The sequence below is a fragment of the Vigna umbellata genome, chromosome 9 (assembly GCF_029865625.1).
Source record: "Vigna umbellata cultivar VRB3 chromosome 9, Vumbellata_1.0, whole genome shotgun sequence".
In the NCBI taxonomy this organism is placed as follows: Eukaryota; Viridiplantae; Streptophyta; class Magnoliopsida; order Fabales; family Fabaceae; genus Vigna; species Vigna umbellata.
The window spans coordinates 39,890,839-39,908,710 of NC_142173.1; the positions used below are offsets into that span (position 1 = coordinate 39,890,839).

Sequence of the window (17,872 nt, forward strand, 5' to 3'; positions counted from 1 at the left end):
ATATTAATATTTGAAAGCAATATATAATCAAAGATATCCATATATATTCAAATTGTGATTTTATAATAACTTTTCAATAATGCACTTATTTCTAACATGCACTTATTTCTAACATGCACTTATTTCTAACGTGCACTTATTTCACACATAAAATGGACTCATCTAATAAATGACTATTACATTAATAAAGTTTGATAATATATTATTTTAGTAAGCATACTATTATTCAATATATATATATATATATATATATATATATATATTTATATATAGGTTTGCTAACGCGCGTACGCTTGTTTTTCAGTTGGTACATTTTAGCAATGTGTAGCGGATTTTAGTAGACAAAAATAGCCTTATATATCATGGATTCTAACTTTTAAGGTTAAGGGTATTTTAATAATTTTCATTCTCAAAACTAAAACAAAAGGAAAATCCAAACCCTCACTCACCTCCCTCATTCCTCTCAACCCTTTCTCTTTCATCTCTCTCACTCCAACCTTTTCTCTATCATCCCTACTGTAGCCCCAATTAAAAAAAAACATAAACACTTGCCGTTAAACAATTTGTTTTTGTAAAGAGTTGAGTCATTGACATATTCACCTTCAGACAAAGGTTCATTCAAGATCTCTTCAATTTCACCATCGTCACTAACCTCTCTAATTTCATCATTTGCATATGTTGAATCATCATCTCTAAAAAAACCCTCCATGCCAAGTACCAATTCCTTCGGATGTCAGTATGCTTGTGAAAATTAGATAAAATTATATATGACAAAAATTATAAAATGAAAAATCTTTTATAAAATCTTTTTTTGTAAGAAATTGTTTAACAACGAGTATTTTTTATTTTTTCCAGGTCAATTACCAATTCCTTTATGCTTGTGAAAATTGGATAAAATTAGATAAGACAAATATTATAAAATGAAAACTCATTATAAAATCATTTTTTGTAAGATTGTTTAACAGCCAATGTTTCTTATTTTTTTCAGTTGGACTACCATAGGATGACAGAGAAAATGTTGGAGTGAGAGAGATGAAACAGAAAGGGTTGAGAGGAATGAAGGAAGTGAGCAATGGTTTAGGGTTTCTTTTTTAGCTTTGAGAATGAAAATTATTATAATACCCTTAACCTTAAAACTTAGAATTCATGATATATAAGGGTATTTTTGTCTACTAAAACCCGATATACAATGTAGCAACTGAAAAAGAGGGGTACGCGCGTTAGCAAACCCCATATATATATATATATATCAACATTTTTTCTTTTATTCTAGTTTGTAATTTGATGCAACATAAGCTTTGTAACAATGTTCAAAGAAAAAAGAACCTTAAATAAAAAAAGGACCAAAACAAATTCGGATTAATTATTTACCTGGTATTTTGTTGTTACATGTAACACCCGGATTTCTAAGATGTCACGGGTTATTAAAAATCCGTAAAACTCAAAATTTATCATAGTTCATAATGGTAATTAAAGAACACCTTATCCAATTACATTATTTCGAGTAACAAAGTAACCAAGAAAATACCCTAATTATATTGTCTTAACTTGTAAAACCCTTTAAATGAATCACAAGGTTATTCCCCATATCTCTTGAGTTAATAACGGCTCTAGAACATATGTAACATTATCTGCTCACGTATAAAACATTATACGATCATCAACGATAATTTCATTCCAAAAACACAAAAACGTATATGTGTGGGGTAAGCTATGGATAAAAAAATCATAACAACAAGATACATACGTACTGATTATATGAACCATAATTAAACACACAACAAAATACATATCTTCTAATTATACCAACCATAATCAAACACATAAAAAGATACATACCTTATGATTATCTCAACCATAATCAAACATCTCATACAAAGTAGTAATAACAATATGATTCCTAATCCTCTAACATAGGCATTTCAATCATACAGAATTACTCGAGCCTTTTAATATTAAAATAGTAGTCTCATTGTTTTTAATCCATTAACACTTCTAAAATAACATTATCTAGGTCTTCAGAAATACAAACAAAGTACCAATATAAATATCTCATGCTTTGTCACACTTTAACTTATTCAATCCAACTATAATTGCATTTGTCAATGGTAAACAATACAATCTAGTCATAGTAAACAATTATATTATACACACATGAAATGAATTGTTAACTCACAAGGATAAATTTTTCAAGTTTTTTATAAATTTTATAAATATGTTAAAAACATTAATATATTGTGTCAATAAAAAACTTAATATGAAAGTGAACTCAAATTTGAAATTTTCAAGCTTTTTTTTACTTGAAAATTATAATTAAAAAACATTAAACTTACTTTTCACAAATTAAATCCAATTTTAGCTAACCAACTGAGCTAAAAGACCACACCACACTGATATTTAAAAGCAATATATAATTAAAGATATCCATATATGTTCAAATTGTGATTTGCTAAAAGACCATACTCAAGCCTTTTAATATTAAAATAGTAGTCTCATTGTTTTTAATCCATTAACACTTCTAAAATAACATTATCTAGGTCTTCAGAAATACAAACAAAGTACCAATATAAATATCTCATGCTTTGTCACACTTTAACTTATTCAATCCAACTATAATTGCATTTGTCAATGGTAAACAATACAATCTAGTCATAGTAAACAATTATATTATACACACATGAAATGAATTGTTAACTCACAAGGATAAATTTTTCAAGTTTTTTATAAATTTTATAAATATGTTAAAAACATTAATATATTGTGTCAATAAAAAACTTAATATGAAAGTGAACTCAAATTTGAAATTTTCAAGCTTTTTTTTACTTGAAAATTATAATTAAAAAACATTAAACTTACTTTTCACAAATTAAATCCAATTTTAGCTAACCAACTGAGCTAAAAGACCACACCACACTGATATTTAAAAGTAATATATAATTAAAGATATCCATATATGTTCAAATTGTGATTTTATAATCACAAGTCTCAAACCTGCTACCTTCACTTTATTAGCCGCGCTAACCAACTGAGCTAAATGACTACACTGATATTTAAAAGCAATATATAATTAAAGCTATCCATATATGTTCAAATTGTGATTTTATAATCACTTTTCAATAATGCACTTATTTCTAACATGCACTTATTTCTAAGGTGCACTTATTTCACACATAAAATGGACTCATCTAATAAATGACTATTATATACTATTATTCAATATATATGTATATATATCAACATTTTTTCTTTTATTCTAGTTTGTAATTTGATTCAACATAAGCTTTGTAACCATGTTAAAAAAAGAACCTTAGATAAAAAAAAGGACCAAAACAAATATCTTCAGTACTAAACTCCAATCTCTGTTTCATTTATTATTTTTGTTCATTTTTAGACTTAACCTTCACGAGATTCATGGTGACTAACTAACTTAATAGGAAGCTCACACTTTTCTAAAATAAATGAAAAATTCATGTTTTGAAACACAACTTATGCATATTTAACATATAAAATGGTCTTTAAGAGTACAACATACTCATTTGCATAAATTCTTTTAAATCTATATATCTTTAAGAATATAATTTTTCTTATTAGCACGACGCTACCAACTGAGCTAATAGGCCACATTAAGTTTGATAATATATTATTTTAGTAAGCATACTATTATTCAATATATATATATATATATATATATATATATATATATATATATATATATATATTACATGTAACACCCGGATTTCTAAGATCTCACGGGTTATTAAAAATCCGTAAAACTCAAAATTCATCATAATGGTAGTTAAAGAAGTATAATTTCATATTTGTCTCGAACCTGCGACCTTCGCGTTATTAGCACGACGCTCTAACCAACTGAGCTAATAGACCACATTGATATTTGAAATCAATATTAGATCAAAGATATCCATTGATGTTCAAATTGTGATTTCATAATAACTTTTCAATAATGCACTTTTTCTAACATGCACTTATTTCTAACATGCACATATTTCACATAAATTGTACTCATCTAATAAATGACTATTACATTAATAAAGTTTGATAATATATTATTTTAGTAACCATACTATTATTCAATATTTATATATATATATATATATCAACATTTTTTCATTTATTCTAGTTTGTAATTTGATTCAACATAAGCTTTGTAATAATGTTCAAAGAAAAAAGGAACCTTAAATAAAAAAAGGACCAAATCAAATTCGGATTAATTATTTACAAGGTTTTTTTGTTGTTGCATGTAACACCTGGTGTTAATTAGACTCACTTCTATTACTTTGGACCTATCGATTTCTTGTTGTGGATAACCGTTCGACTTGTTTTGGTCATTTGTGGTCGAACGTTCTCTTGTGAGCGTTCGGTTATGTACGTTCGGTTTTTGCTGGGTTGTTCGGTCTTTGCTGCTTACAATCGTTCAGTTTTATTTCTGTCGCTTGGATTGGCTATATATTGTAGCCTGTCTCTATTTACAGAAGTAATTCAATCTCAAAATATTCAGATCATCTTTCTCTATGTGTTTTTTCTCTTCTTCCTTTTCTCGGTTTGTTGTTTCTTCGTTTCACACTCGAATCCAAAATTGGCGCCCACCGTGGGGCAATGAATCAAGAAACTCAAGAAGCGATGGCAACCAAGTTCGATATTGACAAGTTCAATGGTTCTAATGATTTTGGGCTGTGGAAGATCAAGATGGAGGCTATCTTGATACATCAGGGATGCGATGAAACTTTGAAGGGTGAGTTGAACATGAGTGTTGTGATGTCGCAAGAAGAGAAGAAAAGAATGGTTGATAAAGCAAGAAGGGCAATCATACTGTGTCTGGGTGGTAAGGCACTGAGAGAGGTTGCGAAGGAGAAGACTATGGCTAGAATTTGGGAAAAGTTGGAATCTCTGTACATGATGAGATCGTTGGCTCATAGGTTATGTTTGAAGCAACAACTATATTCATTCAAGATGACAAAATCAAGAACCATAGAGGAGTAGCTTGCAGAATTCAGCAAGATTGTTGATGATCTGGAAAATATTGACGTGAGGTTGGAAGATGAAGATAAAGTTGTTATTCTTCTGAATAAGCTTCCAAGAACCTTTGAGCATTTCAAGGATGCCTTGCTCTATGGTAAGGATCAGGTGATTACTCTAAAAGAGGTTGTGACGTCAATTCCAACCAAGGAGTTTCAAAAGCTCCAGGATTCGAAGGCAACCAAGGAGGTGGCATCTGGGCTGATTCGGTGAAAGGGAAATTGAAGAAGCAGGCTGGAAATGGGAAGAAGTCGAAGCCAGAAGGTGTGAAACAGGTGAGATGTTTCAAGTGTCAAAAGATGGGACATATAAAGAAGTATTGTCTAGAGAAGTGCAAAACCGTTCAGCCACCGAAAACTGCTGATGTGGCAAAGGCTTCTGAAGGATATGAATTTGCTGGTGTTCTGTTGGCTTCGTCTGAATATTCTCAAAGGAGTTGGGTCATGGATTCTGGCTGCAGCTATCACATGTGTCCAGTGAAGGAGTTCTTTGAGAATCTTGATTAGAAGGAGCATGGAAATGTGCTGTTGGGAAATAACAAGGCTTGCCGAGTGCAAGGAGTGGGGTCGGTAAGGCTGAAGATGTTTGATAACCGAGAAATGGTATTGCAGGATGTGAGGTATGTCCTGAACTGAAGAGACATTTAATTTCAATAACTTCCTTTGATCTTGGAGGTTACACCACAAAAGTAGAGGATGGAGTGATGAGGGTGTGTTCTAGAAATTCGGTGGTTGTTAGTGGTAGAAGGAAGAATGGCCTGTACATTGTAGAGGGATCCACAGTCATTTTTCATGTCGCAATAGCAAGTGGGAAGACTGCGAACAACGCTCATCTTTGGCACTTGAGGATGGGTCATATCAGTGAGAAGGATCTTGAAGAACTGGAAAAGCAAGGCTTACTTCTAGGTGATAAACTGCAGAAGTTGGATTTCTGTGATCTTTGCATCTTGGGGAAATCACACAGAATACCGTTCGGTCAAGGGAAGCACTTAACTGAACGACTATTTGACTACGCCCATGCTGACTTGTGGGGGCCTGCAAGAACTCAAACTCATGATGGAGGAGCGTATTTCCTTAGCATAATTGATGGTTTTTCAAGAAGAGTGTGGATTTACGTTCTAAAGAATAAATCTGAAACGTTTCAAAAATTCAAGGAGTGGCATACTCAGATCGAGAACCAATTGGGATATAGGCTGAAATGTCTGAGAACTGACTATGGTCTTGAGTTTGTTTCAGAGGAATTTAATGAGTTCTGCAAGGTTAAAGGGATCAGGAGGCACAAGACTGTGGTGGGAACTCCTCAACAGAATGGTTTGGCTGAAAGGATGAACAAAATAATTCTAGACAGGGTTCGGTTCATGCTGCTTAGATCAGGGTTATCAAAGACTTTCTAGGGAGAGGCTGCTAATACAGTTGTATACCTGATTAACAGGAGTCTGTCTTCGGCTCTCAATTACAAAACACCAATGGAAGTTTGGAGTGGACGACCGGCTGACTACTTAAACTTGAGGGTGTTCGGTTCTTTGGCGTTCACGCATGTCAAAAGAGATAAGCTGGACGTCTGAGCGGTGAGAAGTGTATTCCTTGGATTTGTTGAAGGAGTTAAGGGATACAGGTTGTGGAGGTTAGATACTAAATCGTCCAAGCTGATCATTAGTAGGGATGTCGTTTCTGACGAAACAAGAATGGCTATGGATGCTGAAAATCCTGAATGCGAGAAAAAGATGCTCGTTAAGGTGGAGCATTGATAACACTCTAGATTTACATATTTTTCTCTGTTAAAAATCATTTCTTAGATTTCTTTAGTTTTTAATTTCTTAGAATTAGGCTAGTTATATGTTTTTCTCTTAATTCTTTAGTTTTATAAAATTAGTTAAAAATAGGGTTTTAGGTGTAATTTTTAGTTTTTGTTAATAATTAGAAAATTTATATACTTTTTTTTAGAAAATCTTTAATAAAAGTCTTTTCCTTTATTTTTAATTGTTGAAATGCCTTGCTCTTATATGCTGATGGGTTCTGAGTTAAATTGCAGGAAAGCCTTTGGTCATCTAGACTTATCTTGATTGAATGGTTTTGGGTGGAAATTGGGACGCTGGAAGTCAAATTAGGCCATTGCATTGAATTTAGCTGTTGATTAGAAGCTTTGTGCTGTAGAAAATGAATTGGGCCGCTGAGAAGCAAGCCTTGGGCTGACAATGCTGCTGCCACATTTGGATTATTAGGCCATTCGTAAAACGCTGCGTTTGGTTTGACAGTGTAGGCTTGGAGAATTGGGCTGAGTGGATTGGCGCTGCTGTAGTGGGCTTTGCCCTTTAGTGGAACATCATCGTTTTGGTGTTCTGTTCCTTTGGGGGTCTTCACTCCATCACTTCATTTGGAGGCAGTAGCACACATGAGCCAAGAGAGAGTGAGGCGAGAGGAAGAAAAGGAGAGCTCCACTGGTGCGGTCCTGCCCGGAGAAGATGACCGGAGCTGACCGGCACTGCCACGTGGAGGGCGAAGATTACAGCGTGTCAAGCAAGGTTCCCCTCTACCAATTTTTCCTCTTTTTCCGTTTTCCACCCTATAAAAAGGGTTCTCTCATGTAAAATAAACACTCCTACACACACTATATAAACTTTACACTTCCAGACTCTGCAAATTTACATTCCTTCTTTAGTTTAGGGCTTTTACGTTTTCGTAGGAGTAGAGTTCTTGGTTGCTAGATTTCGCCGATAAGCTTGCGAGAGTGACAGACCGTGAGTGCGTTGTTGAATCCGGTAGTGTGTAATTTTCTTTCTCATGATTAATAAAGTGCAATTTCGTGCTTCTTTCTCAGTTCTTGTTTGCGTTTTGATTTTGTTCACTGTTTTTGATTTTTGTGCTTGTTATGTTTGAGAAATTGAATTGGACTCTGATTCTCTGCATCTTTGCAATTCCTTTTTGGAATCAAATGACTCCGTAGTGAGCATTCTTTATCGAGATGTCGTCTCGAGTCAGAGATGAGTTCAATGTATAAAGATTCATCCGAATTTTTATTTCTACTCTTTTCTTTATTGCATATCAGATTTAGATTTGCATTGATTTAGAATGAGTGGAGATTGCCATTGCAAGTTCTGAAATATGAACTATAAGACCCTGGATTGGGGCTTACTTTAATCAGAATGTCTTTCTGAGTGTAATTGAAGCTTTATTCTCAATCATTTGCACATTTAAATTTTGTTTTATGCTTCCTTTCATTTGTTTGTGAATTTTAGATTGATAAATAGGTAAATGAACATTGGTTGGACAAATTAGTGGAAAGAGTCATTTCAAGGTTCTGAAATATGAACTGAATACCCTGGATTGGGACTCACTTAACAGGATGTCTTCCTGAGAACTCTAAGCACTCTTTTATTCATATCAATATACATTCACCTATGAAATCAATTCTGTTTGTGAGTTTGTTATTTTGCTTTCAATTAATTAGAATTTAGGTACTGTTTCTTCATAGTTTAGTTTACTGTTATTTGGAAATGTTATGGATTTAGGACTTATTTTCCCTTAGTTTCTGTTTGAGAAAGTTCAATTTGTGAATGATAATAATGATGTTGATAGTGTAGGTTATTGTTTTTACAAGTGCTTAGACTTTTGATTCATGATTTTCTTCCCTGATTCTTTGCTTTTGATCATTAGTTCTAGATGTTTCTTGTTGATTTTTCTTTACCTTAGATTGTACATATGTGTCTGCAACATTTAAGTTCAGTTACTTCATACATGAGTATATTCGTTTAGGTTTTAGCATTTGTTTAGCTTTTAAATTTCCAATTTGAGTTGCTTGTTTCCAGTTTTAGTTTTAAGTCATATTAGTTGCAAGTAATTCTCATATTAGTTTAATTTCTATTTCTGTTTTAGGTAGTTTAGAGTTCCATTTTCTTTTATTTTTCCTTTTAGTTCATATTCTTTCTTTCCTTAACCAAATTTTCTTATTCTTTTTAATTTCATTGTTTCATTTTCTATTTCCCCACCTTGTTTTTATAGTTAAGTAGTAAATAATTACAAGAATTAACTTTACACTCTGAAGCTTAATCATAGTTGAGTCCTTGGATTGATCCTTGGTTATCCCTCTACTACATTAGTGGGGAAACTGAGTTTGTTGGCTTTGATGCGACTAAAAGTGAGTTTAACAAGCATACTACTGATGGGGTCCTCCGGTCCTTGACTAAGAAAGACCGAACGGGTGAAGGGCAAGATGAAAATGTTTGGTCATTAAAGGAGAACCGAACGGGTGAAATGCCAACAGATATTGGTGATGAAACAGATGGTACATCTGGTGATGTGAGTCACTCAAGAGGAGTTAGTGATGAATTGACGAATTATCAGCTTGTCCGTGATAGGGAAAGAAGGATCTCTACGCCAACCAAACGGTTTGGAGAGGCAAATTTAATTTGCTACGCCTTGAATGCTGCTGAAGATCTTGAAAGCTCGGGTGAACCGAGAAGTTACAAGGAGGCTCTTCACAACAACGATTGTCATCTTTGGCAAGGTGCTATGGAGGAAGAGCTGGAGGCATTGAGGAAGAATAGCACTTGGAGATTGGTGGATCTGCCAAAGGGTAAGAAGGTTGTAGGTTCAAAATGGATCTTCAAGAAAAAAGAAGTTATACCAAGGGGTGAGAAAGCAAGGTACAAAGCAAGACTTGTTGCCGAAGGCTTTACTCAGATTGAAGGTATAGATTATCGTGAGATTTTTACTCCTGTCGTGAAGCACTGTTCGGTCAGAGTTTTAATGGCGATAGTTACTCATCCAAATTTGCATCTAGAACAGTTCGATGTGAGGGCTGCTTTTCTACATTGAGACTTGGAGGAAACAATTTATATGAAACAGTCGGAGGGATTTGTTGTGGATGATAGAGTGTGCCTGTTACAAAAGTCTCTTTATAGCTTAAAGCAAAGTCCAAGACAGTGGTATAGGAAATTTGATGATTTTTTGATGAAGCTGAACTTCAAGTGGTGTAATTATGATGACTACATGTATACTATGAACTGTGACAGTGAGGTACTGTATCTTCTTCTATATGTGGATGATATTCTGATTGCTAGCAGTGAAAGGAGCATGATTCATGAGATGAAAGCAAAGTTGAGTGGTGCTTTCGAAATCAAGGAGCTTGGAGAAGCAAGGCGGATCTTGAGCATTGACATAAAGAGAGATAAACTGAAGGGAAACTTGCTTTTATCTCACAAGAGTTATTTGCAGAAAGTGATTTCAAGGTATGGGATGACTGAATCCAAACCGGTTGGCACACCGATCGGTCAACACTTGAAACTCACCAAAGACCAATGCCTAAAGACCGAGAATGAAAGGTGGAAGATGGAATCTGTTCCATTTTCAAATGGGATTGGGAGAATCATGTATGGCATGGTCTGCACAATACCTGACCTTGCGCATGGGGTAAGTGTTCTCAGTCGGTTTATGATTGATCTTGGACAAATTCACTGGGAAGCGTTGAAGTGGATTCTTAGATACATACGGGGGTCTCTTGATACTGGATTACTCTTTCAGAATAACTTTCAAGGTGGAGGTTATATTGAAGGCTTTGTTGATTCAGATTTTGCCGGGTGCACGGACACAAGGAAATCTCGTTCGGGATATGTGTTTACACTGTTCGGTAGTGCTGTAAGCTAGAGGTCTACATTGTAACCGGTTGTTTCCCTTTCAACCACTGAAGCCGAATACTATGTGCTCGCTGAAGGGGTAAAGGAGGCATTGTGGTTAAAATGATTGATTCGGGAATTGGGTATTGATCAAACGACCGTCCAGGTTCATTGTGACAGTCAGAGCGCCATACATTTGGCCAACCATCAGATCTACCATTCTAGAACAAAGCATATTGACGTCAAGCTGCATTTTGTCAGGAGCATTGTGGAATCCGGTGATGTCCAAATCTGCAAAATTGCATCTGAAGACAACCCTGCAGATATGCTGACTAAGCCGCTCGCTAAAGAGAAGTTTCTGAAGTTGTTGTCTAGGATTGGTTTTTTACCGTTCGGTCTATAATTGTGTACCGTTAAGTAATTTTGTTCTTCCTTGTAATAATTGAGTCTAGGTGGAGATTTGTTAATTAGACTCGCTTCTATTACTTTTGACCGTAAGCTTTCTTGTTGTTGATAATCGTTCGGCTTGTTTTGGTCGTTTATGGTTGAACGTTCTCTTGTGAGCGTTCGGTTATGTACGTTCGGTTTTTTCTGGGCTGTTCGGTCTTTGCTGCTTACGATCGTTCAATTTTATTTCTGTCGGTTGGATTGGCTATATATTGTATCCTGTCTCTATTTACAGAAGTAATTCAATCTCAAAATATTCAGATCATCTTTCTCTCTGTGTTTTTTCTCTTCTTCCTTTTCTGGTTTTTCTGTTTCTTCGTTTCACACTCGAATCCAACACCGGGATTACTTACATGTCACGGGTTATTAAAAATCTGTAAAACTTAAAATTTATCATAGTGCATAATGGTAATTAAAGAACAACTTATCCAATTACATTATTTCGAGTAACAAAGTAACGATGAAAATACTCCAATTATATTGTCTTAACTTGTAAAACGCTTTAAATGAATCATGTTTCGGTATAGTTGTTATGACCGAGACGCGAACCTGATCAACGTCGTCTTCACCTTCTCACAATGCAGTTCTCCTTATATCTTCCAATTGCATAGGGCTCTTCGGGGAGAATGGAGTGGGTACCTACGAAGGCACTCCGACGCTCAAGTCAGAAAAAGGGAATGACCGAACCTTTTGGTTCAATAATCAAATTAATATTTTCTCTATCTTTTTTCCATTATCAAAACGTACCTGTTTCCTTTAGGTTTTTCGTATTTAACCTAGAAGTAAAATGAACCGTTTACCTAAAAATCTGGTTAGTTGGATAATCCAGTCACCTGATTGTGATCCTCGTCTTTCATATTTGGTTGGTTAGTTCCGTAACTTACGCTTTCATAGTTATACATTTGTAACCGCTTCTTCCTTAGTTTATCCTGGTTAATTGACCCAGTCTAAATAAAGTTGACCGAGCGTCTGTTGACTCTTAGCTTGATTGGGTTAATTTGACCCATGTTGGTTGCTTGTTTTAAGTAACGATGATCGCTATTAAGACGATCAATACTAGGGGCGACACTGACAAGCGTATGGCATTGACGAGCGTATGGCATGATGATTGTCTCGCTCGCATTATCTTACGATATCACGATCGTTTTGTCTAGGAGGTTGACGATCGTTCGGAAGCAATCGTTTGATTATTCGCTAATACCTGGCCTGTTTACTATTGCTAGCTGTCCGGATAAAGGTGATCGTTCAGTCAGTCGTTTGGTTTATTGTTGACAACCGCTCGACTTCAGATATTCTACCATACATAGTGACCCCCGAGTCTGAGTTAACCAACGCGGTTTAAGCGTGCGAGTTAACTATAGGACGTTGAGGGTACGCTCGTTGAGTAGGGTAATTGCTGCGCACCGTTTTGTTGAGACGTTCTACGGTTTCCCGCTCTCGAGGGTATTTGTAAAGGCGTGAAAACGGAGCCGTTGGATTGTGCTAATCCTACGACGTGTGGTGTTTCGCTGTCAATTTTCCCTTCATTAATGTGAAAGGGCATAAGAAATTGTGGTAGCAACATCATCATTTCTGGTTCAGTGACGGTTCTCTTGCCTCGCTGGTTCTCTTGCCTCGCTTAACTTTACTTTTCTCATTTACGAATCTATCAGGTAAACCTGAATCCTTTCGTTGTGCTAATTTGTTTATCGTTGACGATGGAAGAAAAGGGGTTGAATGAAGGTGTTGAAGTGCCAGAAGTGTCGTCGGTAGGAAGGTGCCACGAAATCGCCTCCATTGTTGGTGGTCAGAGTGTGTTTGTATATGGGAATGTACTAACTGAAAACCCAGAAGATCTAGCTTCCTCAACGTCTGGCGACAGCGGTTACGATTGGGCTTCACGGGACGTAAGTGATTTTTGTAGCTTGTTTAAAAATAGAGTAGTGCTGGAAGATTGGGTAGATAATAGTTGTATTCTGAGAACCCTAGGTTACAAATCCTGTATAAAGTTGGTGGCTTGCCGTGAAAATGAAAGGGTTTTTCATGGAAGAGAGAGTGCCGCCCAAGACTTTTTCTACTTCTATTCTTCGCTATTCTATGATATGTACATTAGGTTGCCTTTGAGTGTTTTTCATATGGAGGTATTAAAAACCCTAAATGTTGCTCCCACCCAACTACATCCCAATAGCTGGGGATATATTCAGGCATTTACTGTTATGTGTCAGGCCTTGGCCATTAGGCCTACTGCGCCATTATTTCTGCATTTCTTTAGATGTCGTCCTGTCGCCAAAAGGGGTTGGGTGTCGCTAATATCTGAGCCTGGTGACGCCCTCCTGGAACTGTACTCACAGTCGTACATGGGTTTTAAAGATAAATTCTTTAGAGTGTCCATTCTCGATTCAAGGCAGGCATTCTTTTTTCATGAAGATGGGACTAAGGATAAGATGACTGTTGGAGAACTGGAAGCTTTGAGTGTGTTGACGGCACTGTCTTTCCCCTTTTCTTCCCGTCGAATCATAAATTGCCTTGAACACGATGACTTCAACTCAAGGGTGTTCGGTATGTTTCTCTTATTGGTGTTTAGAATTTGATTATTGTTGACTGTGTGGGATGAACCTGTATTTGCAGAGATCATGGGGAAAAAGGGACCAGTTCGTAATTGGTTCAAAGCCATTGACAGTGCTAAAGCGGGCAAAGGGCGTCTAGGCCCATCTTCAGGGACCATTCAACTTCCTCCAAATATGCGGTCGTCCTCCCCCGATGAAGTGGCGATCATTGAGGAGCAGCCACTGATAAGGAAACGGAGAGGTAAGGCTATCGACAAAACGGGCGCTGCTCCAAAGAGAATGAAGGAAGTTGACGAGGGGACGAATCGCCCTGTTCCTAATGGCGTGTGGGATCCATCTTTCAACCTTAGCCATAAGATTGATTTTAACCTGGACGACTCTGAGAAGAAGGTTGTGGAAAGCATGACTGAACAACAAATGGCCGATGTGATGTTGGAACTAGCAAGTCGAGCAGCTATGGCCGCTTGGCACATGACGTACGCATCCCATAGGGGCGTTTTGAGGGTTGAGTTGCAAAAGGCGCAGACCCAGCTAAAGGAGTTGGCGGACGTCCACTCTCACTGCGAACAGAGGCAAAAACAATCTGAGCAATTGTTGAGTAAGGCTCAAGCGCTGTTGAATAATGTTCAGACAGCCGGATCTGCGATGAAAAGAGAACAGGATTAGTGGCAGAGAGAACGGGACCAGTTGGCGACTGAGTTAGACCAGTCAATGAAAACCATGGATGCTTTAACTAAAGAAAGGGATGGTCTACTCCTTGCTACTGCCGAGGAGAAAGAAATAAGAGAGGAAATGAGCGAAGCAATAATTGTGGAACATACTAGGGGGTTCAAGAAGGCTCTGAGGCAAGTAGCGCATCTTCTTCAAGTGTCCACTGAGGGAGTGGAATTTGATCTGAGAAAGGATGTGTATGAAGGTCAATTGGTACCTTTAGCTGAGATACCAATTGATGCTTTCATGGAACCTGAAGAAGGTGATGATGTTGGAGTAGCTGCTGCTGAGGGACCTAATGCCGAAGCTATCGGAGGGTCTGTTGCTGGGTCACTAGATGTTGTAATAGATTAGAATGTAATGTATTGGCGTGGCCATGAGCTCTTTGTATTTATTTGTTTGTTAGGAACAAACTTCATATGCGTAGGATTTGCTTAATTTTACGTTTGACAAACACCTTTGTCGCGCATGACTTGAGTGTTCACTGTTGTTTGTTATTATTGTTTCGTGAATGGTAGACGCACTGAGTGAATTTAATCTAGACCTATGAATGATCTTGTAGATTGAATGTTCTTGGTGTTCTAGGCGAACATCTACCAGTGGGAGTGTGTCCTTTTGATTAATGCACCTGGGTGTTCAAGGAAGAACATCTACCAGAGGGAGTGTATCCCTATGCGCCATGGTCTGGGTGTTCTAGGGCGAACATCTACCAGGTCGACCGGTTTCGTAGCGTTTGTCCCTGGGACTTGAAACTTGTGTGTGATTATGTGGTGTCGTAGGAGGGACCTGTTGGTCGGTTTGTTGAGCATAAAGCCGATGAGGAATGAAAAAACATTCATTATTGTAGGCAGAGAAATATTGTTTCATAAACATGGAAATGATAAATTTCAACAGAAATAATGTTTAAGGTGAGTGGCGTTCCAAGTGTTGCGGATGGTTTGCCCATTGAGAAGTTCGAGGCGATATGCCCCATTCATCAAGTCCTCTGTTATGCGGAACAGTCCTTCCTAGTTGGCTGCGAGTTTTCCATGCGCTCAATTTTTTCTTGCTTCTCCTCGTTTCCGCCATACAAGATCACCATTTTTGAAAGCTCTAGGCTTGACTTTAGTGTTGTATCTGTGGGAAAGCATTCTTTTTTGAGCTGCCGCACGAACTATGGCGACTTCTCGTCGCTTAGGTAGCGTGTCGAGGTTCATCTGCAGCTGCTCATCGTTAAGGGTCGTGTCGGTGATGCTGCGTCTAAGTGATGGCTCCCCGACCTCGACTGGAAGCATGGCATCTGTGCCGTATGTCAAATTAAATGGAGTGTCCCCTGTGGATCCATGTGGGGCTCATCTGTATGCCCACAGTACTTTTGGTAGTTCCTCGACCCATAAACCTTTAGCCTCGCCGAGTCATTTTTTCAATTATATGAGCAGCGCTTTGTTCGCGGCTTCTGCTTGTCCATTAGTTTTTGGATGTTCTACTGAGCTAGTCACATGCTTAATCCCCAGGTTTTTTAGGAAATCTTCTAACGTTTTCTCAATGAATTGCCTATCGTTGTCCGTGATGATTTTTTGTGGCAAACCGAACTGACATATTAAGTGCCAGATGAATTTCTATACTCGTTGGGCACTGATTATGGACAGTGGTTCGGCTTCTATCCATTTAGAGAAGTAGTCGACCGCCATCAGGTGAAATTTGTTCTGAGCTTTTGCGATCGGTAACGGCCCAACTATGTCTATTCCCCATTGGGCGAACGACCATGGGGAGATGATGTCGTGCAATTCTTCAGGAGGGACGCGGAAGTCATGACCATGCGCTTGAAATGAGAGACATTTCTTGACGAATGTCTCACAATCTTGGTCGATCGTTGGCCAGTAATATCCTGCACGTAGTACTCGCACTCTGAGCGTGCGTTTTCCTGAGTGGAAACCGCAGATCCCGGTATGGAGTTCACGCAGAACGTAATCTGCTTCGTCTGCCGATATACACTTCAACAAGGGTGTGGTGTGGCTGCACCTGTATAGGTCGTCACCTATATGTAGAAAACGAGCGATGCGTTTTGAGTCGCTTGCGGTGATTTTTTCTCCTCACTCCTGCTTCATCATCAAGTCCTGTATGCTCTGTCTCCAATCGGCTTCGTGTGTTGATACATCGGTAGCGAAAGTTTCCACGACTGGGTGGTCCAGTATCATCTTGATGACGGAAGATAATTGTGTTTTCTCTCTTGAGTGAGTTAACTTGGATAGGAGATCTGCTCTTGTATTTTGTTCCCTAGGCACATGAATGATGCTGACATCGACAAAGTCTTTGAGGAGGGTGTTTGCTTTGTGAAAGTAGCGCAGTAATTGATTGTCTTTAACCTGGTAGGTTCCGTTCATATGACCGACCACCAATTGCGAATCCATCCTACATTCTAATCGAGCGACTGTCAATTCTTTGGCTAGGATTAAACCAGCAATTAAGGCTTCATATTCTGCTTGGTTGTTGCTGGCTTGAAATCGAAATGTGATGGCTTGCTCGATGATTAGGCCATTTGGTCCTTCTAGCACAATACCAGCTCCCCCACCTCTTTTGTCTGAGGATTCGTCCACGTTAAGGAGCCATATTAGCTCTGAGCTGTCAGGTATGGGTGTTAGTTCGGCTGCAAAGTCTGTCAGGTGCTGTCCTTTGATGGACCCTCGAGGTTCAAAACGTAGTCCGAACTTAGAAAGTTCTACTGACCATGAGACCATCCTTCCTGCCAGGTCGGATTTTTTGAGGATCTTGGCGACTGGGTGATGAGAGGGTCGCACCTCCCAACAAAAGTTGTGCATAAAAGAATGCAGTATAGTACTAGGAAGTGACTCCTAGGTCGTCTCTCAAGGACCAAATTGTGGTTCGAGTCTTACGTCAAACACGTAGGGGGGGTTTTGTAATTTTTTTTGGTTGCGGTAAAATTAAATTAAACTGAAAATTAAATAAAACACGACCGAATATAATTGAAAACATTAAAGTGCATGAAAACTTTTAAAGAAAACAATACAATAGATAAATATTCAAACACAATTCACCACCCAAAAGGAAGAAAATCAATTCAACATACAATATAAAATATTTTAAGGCAAAAGAAATAAAAGAAAATGAAACTTCTCTAAAATTGACCCATTCATCTACAAAAGAAAATTGAAATTTGCAAATGCTTTTAAAAGTCCTCCTTGCCGTGACACTTCCATTCCATGTATTTCATTCTAAAAAAAAAATCAAAATAAGTGAAATACTTGCCCCTGGGTACTCTTTGGCCGTGACATATGTTGCATGTAGAGAAAATTAAAATAATTGGAATGCTTCTTACACTTCCAACATCTATCATATTTTAATCACCATATCTCCATTCATTATCCAAAAGTAATTAAATTGATACCTTCTCTTGAATCACCACCGTACCCGTGCTACTCCCATGTGCCTTCAAAATGAATCACCTCATGGACCCTACAATATGGCAGCAACAGCTCCTACCTACTCCCATCACCTCTTCATCACCCCGTGACCTCCTAGAGCA

The 17,872-nt window shown here is 37.6% G+C and overlaps 1 protein-coding gene across 1 annotated transcript; it reads left to right on the forward strand.

The window, feature by feature from the left end:
- Positions 1-13,515: 13,515 nt before the first annotated feature.
- Positions 13,516-14,304, forward strand: LOC148193508 (uncharacterized). The gene is made up of 2 exons (XM_088099438.1): positions 13,516-13,630; positions 13,700-14,304. Exons 1-2 carry the CDS (start codon positions 13,516-13,518, stop codon positions 14,302-14,304), a joined length of 720 nt encoding a protein of 239 aa, XP_087955564.1.
- Positions 14,305-17,872: the final 3,568 nt, after the last annotated feature.

Excerpts from the sequence above, each read along its gene's own strand:
- LOC148193508 (XM_088099438.1), top strand. The coding sequence starts at position 13,516 with ATGACTGTTGGAGAACTGGAAGCTTTGAGTGTGTTGACGGCACTGTCT. Across the intron at positions 13,631-13,699 it reads CTTCAACTCAAGGGTGTTCG|AGATCATGGGGAAAAAGGGA; the intron begins GTATGTTTCTCT and ends CTGTATTTGCAG.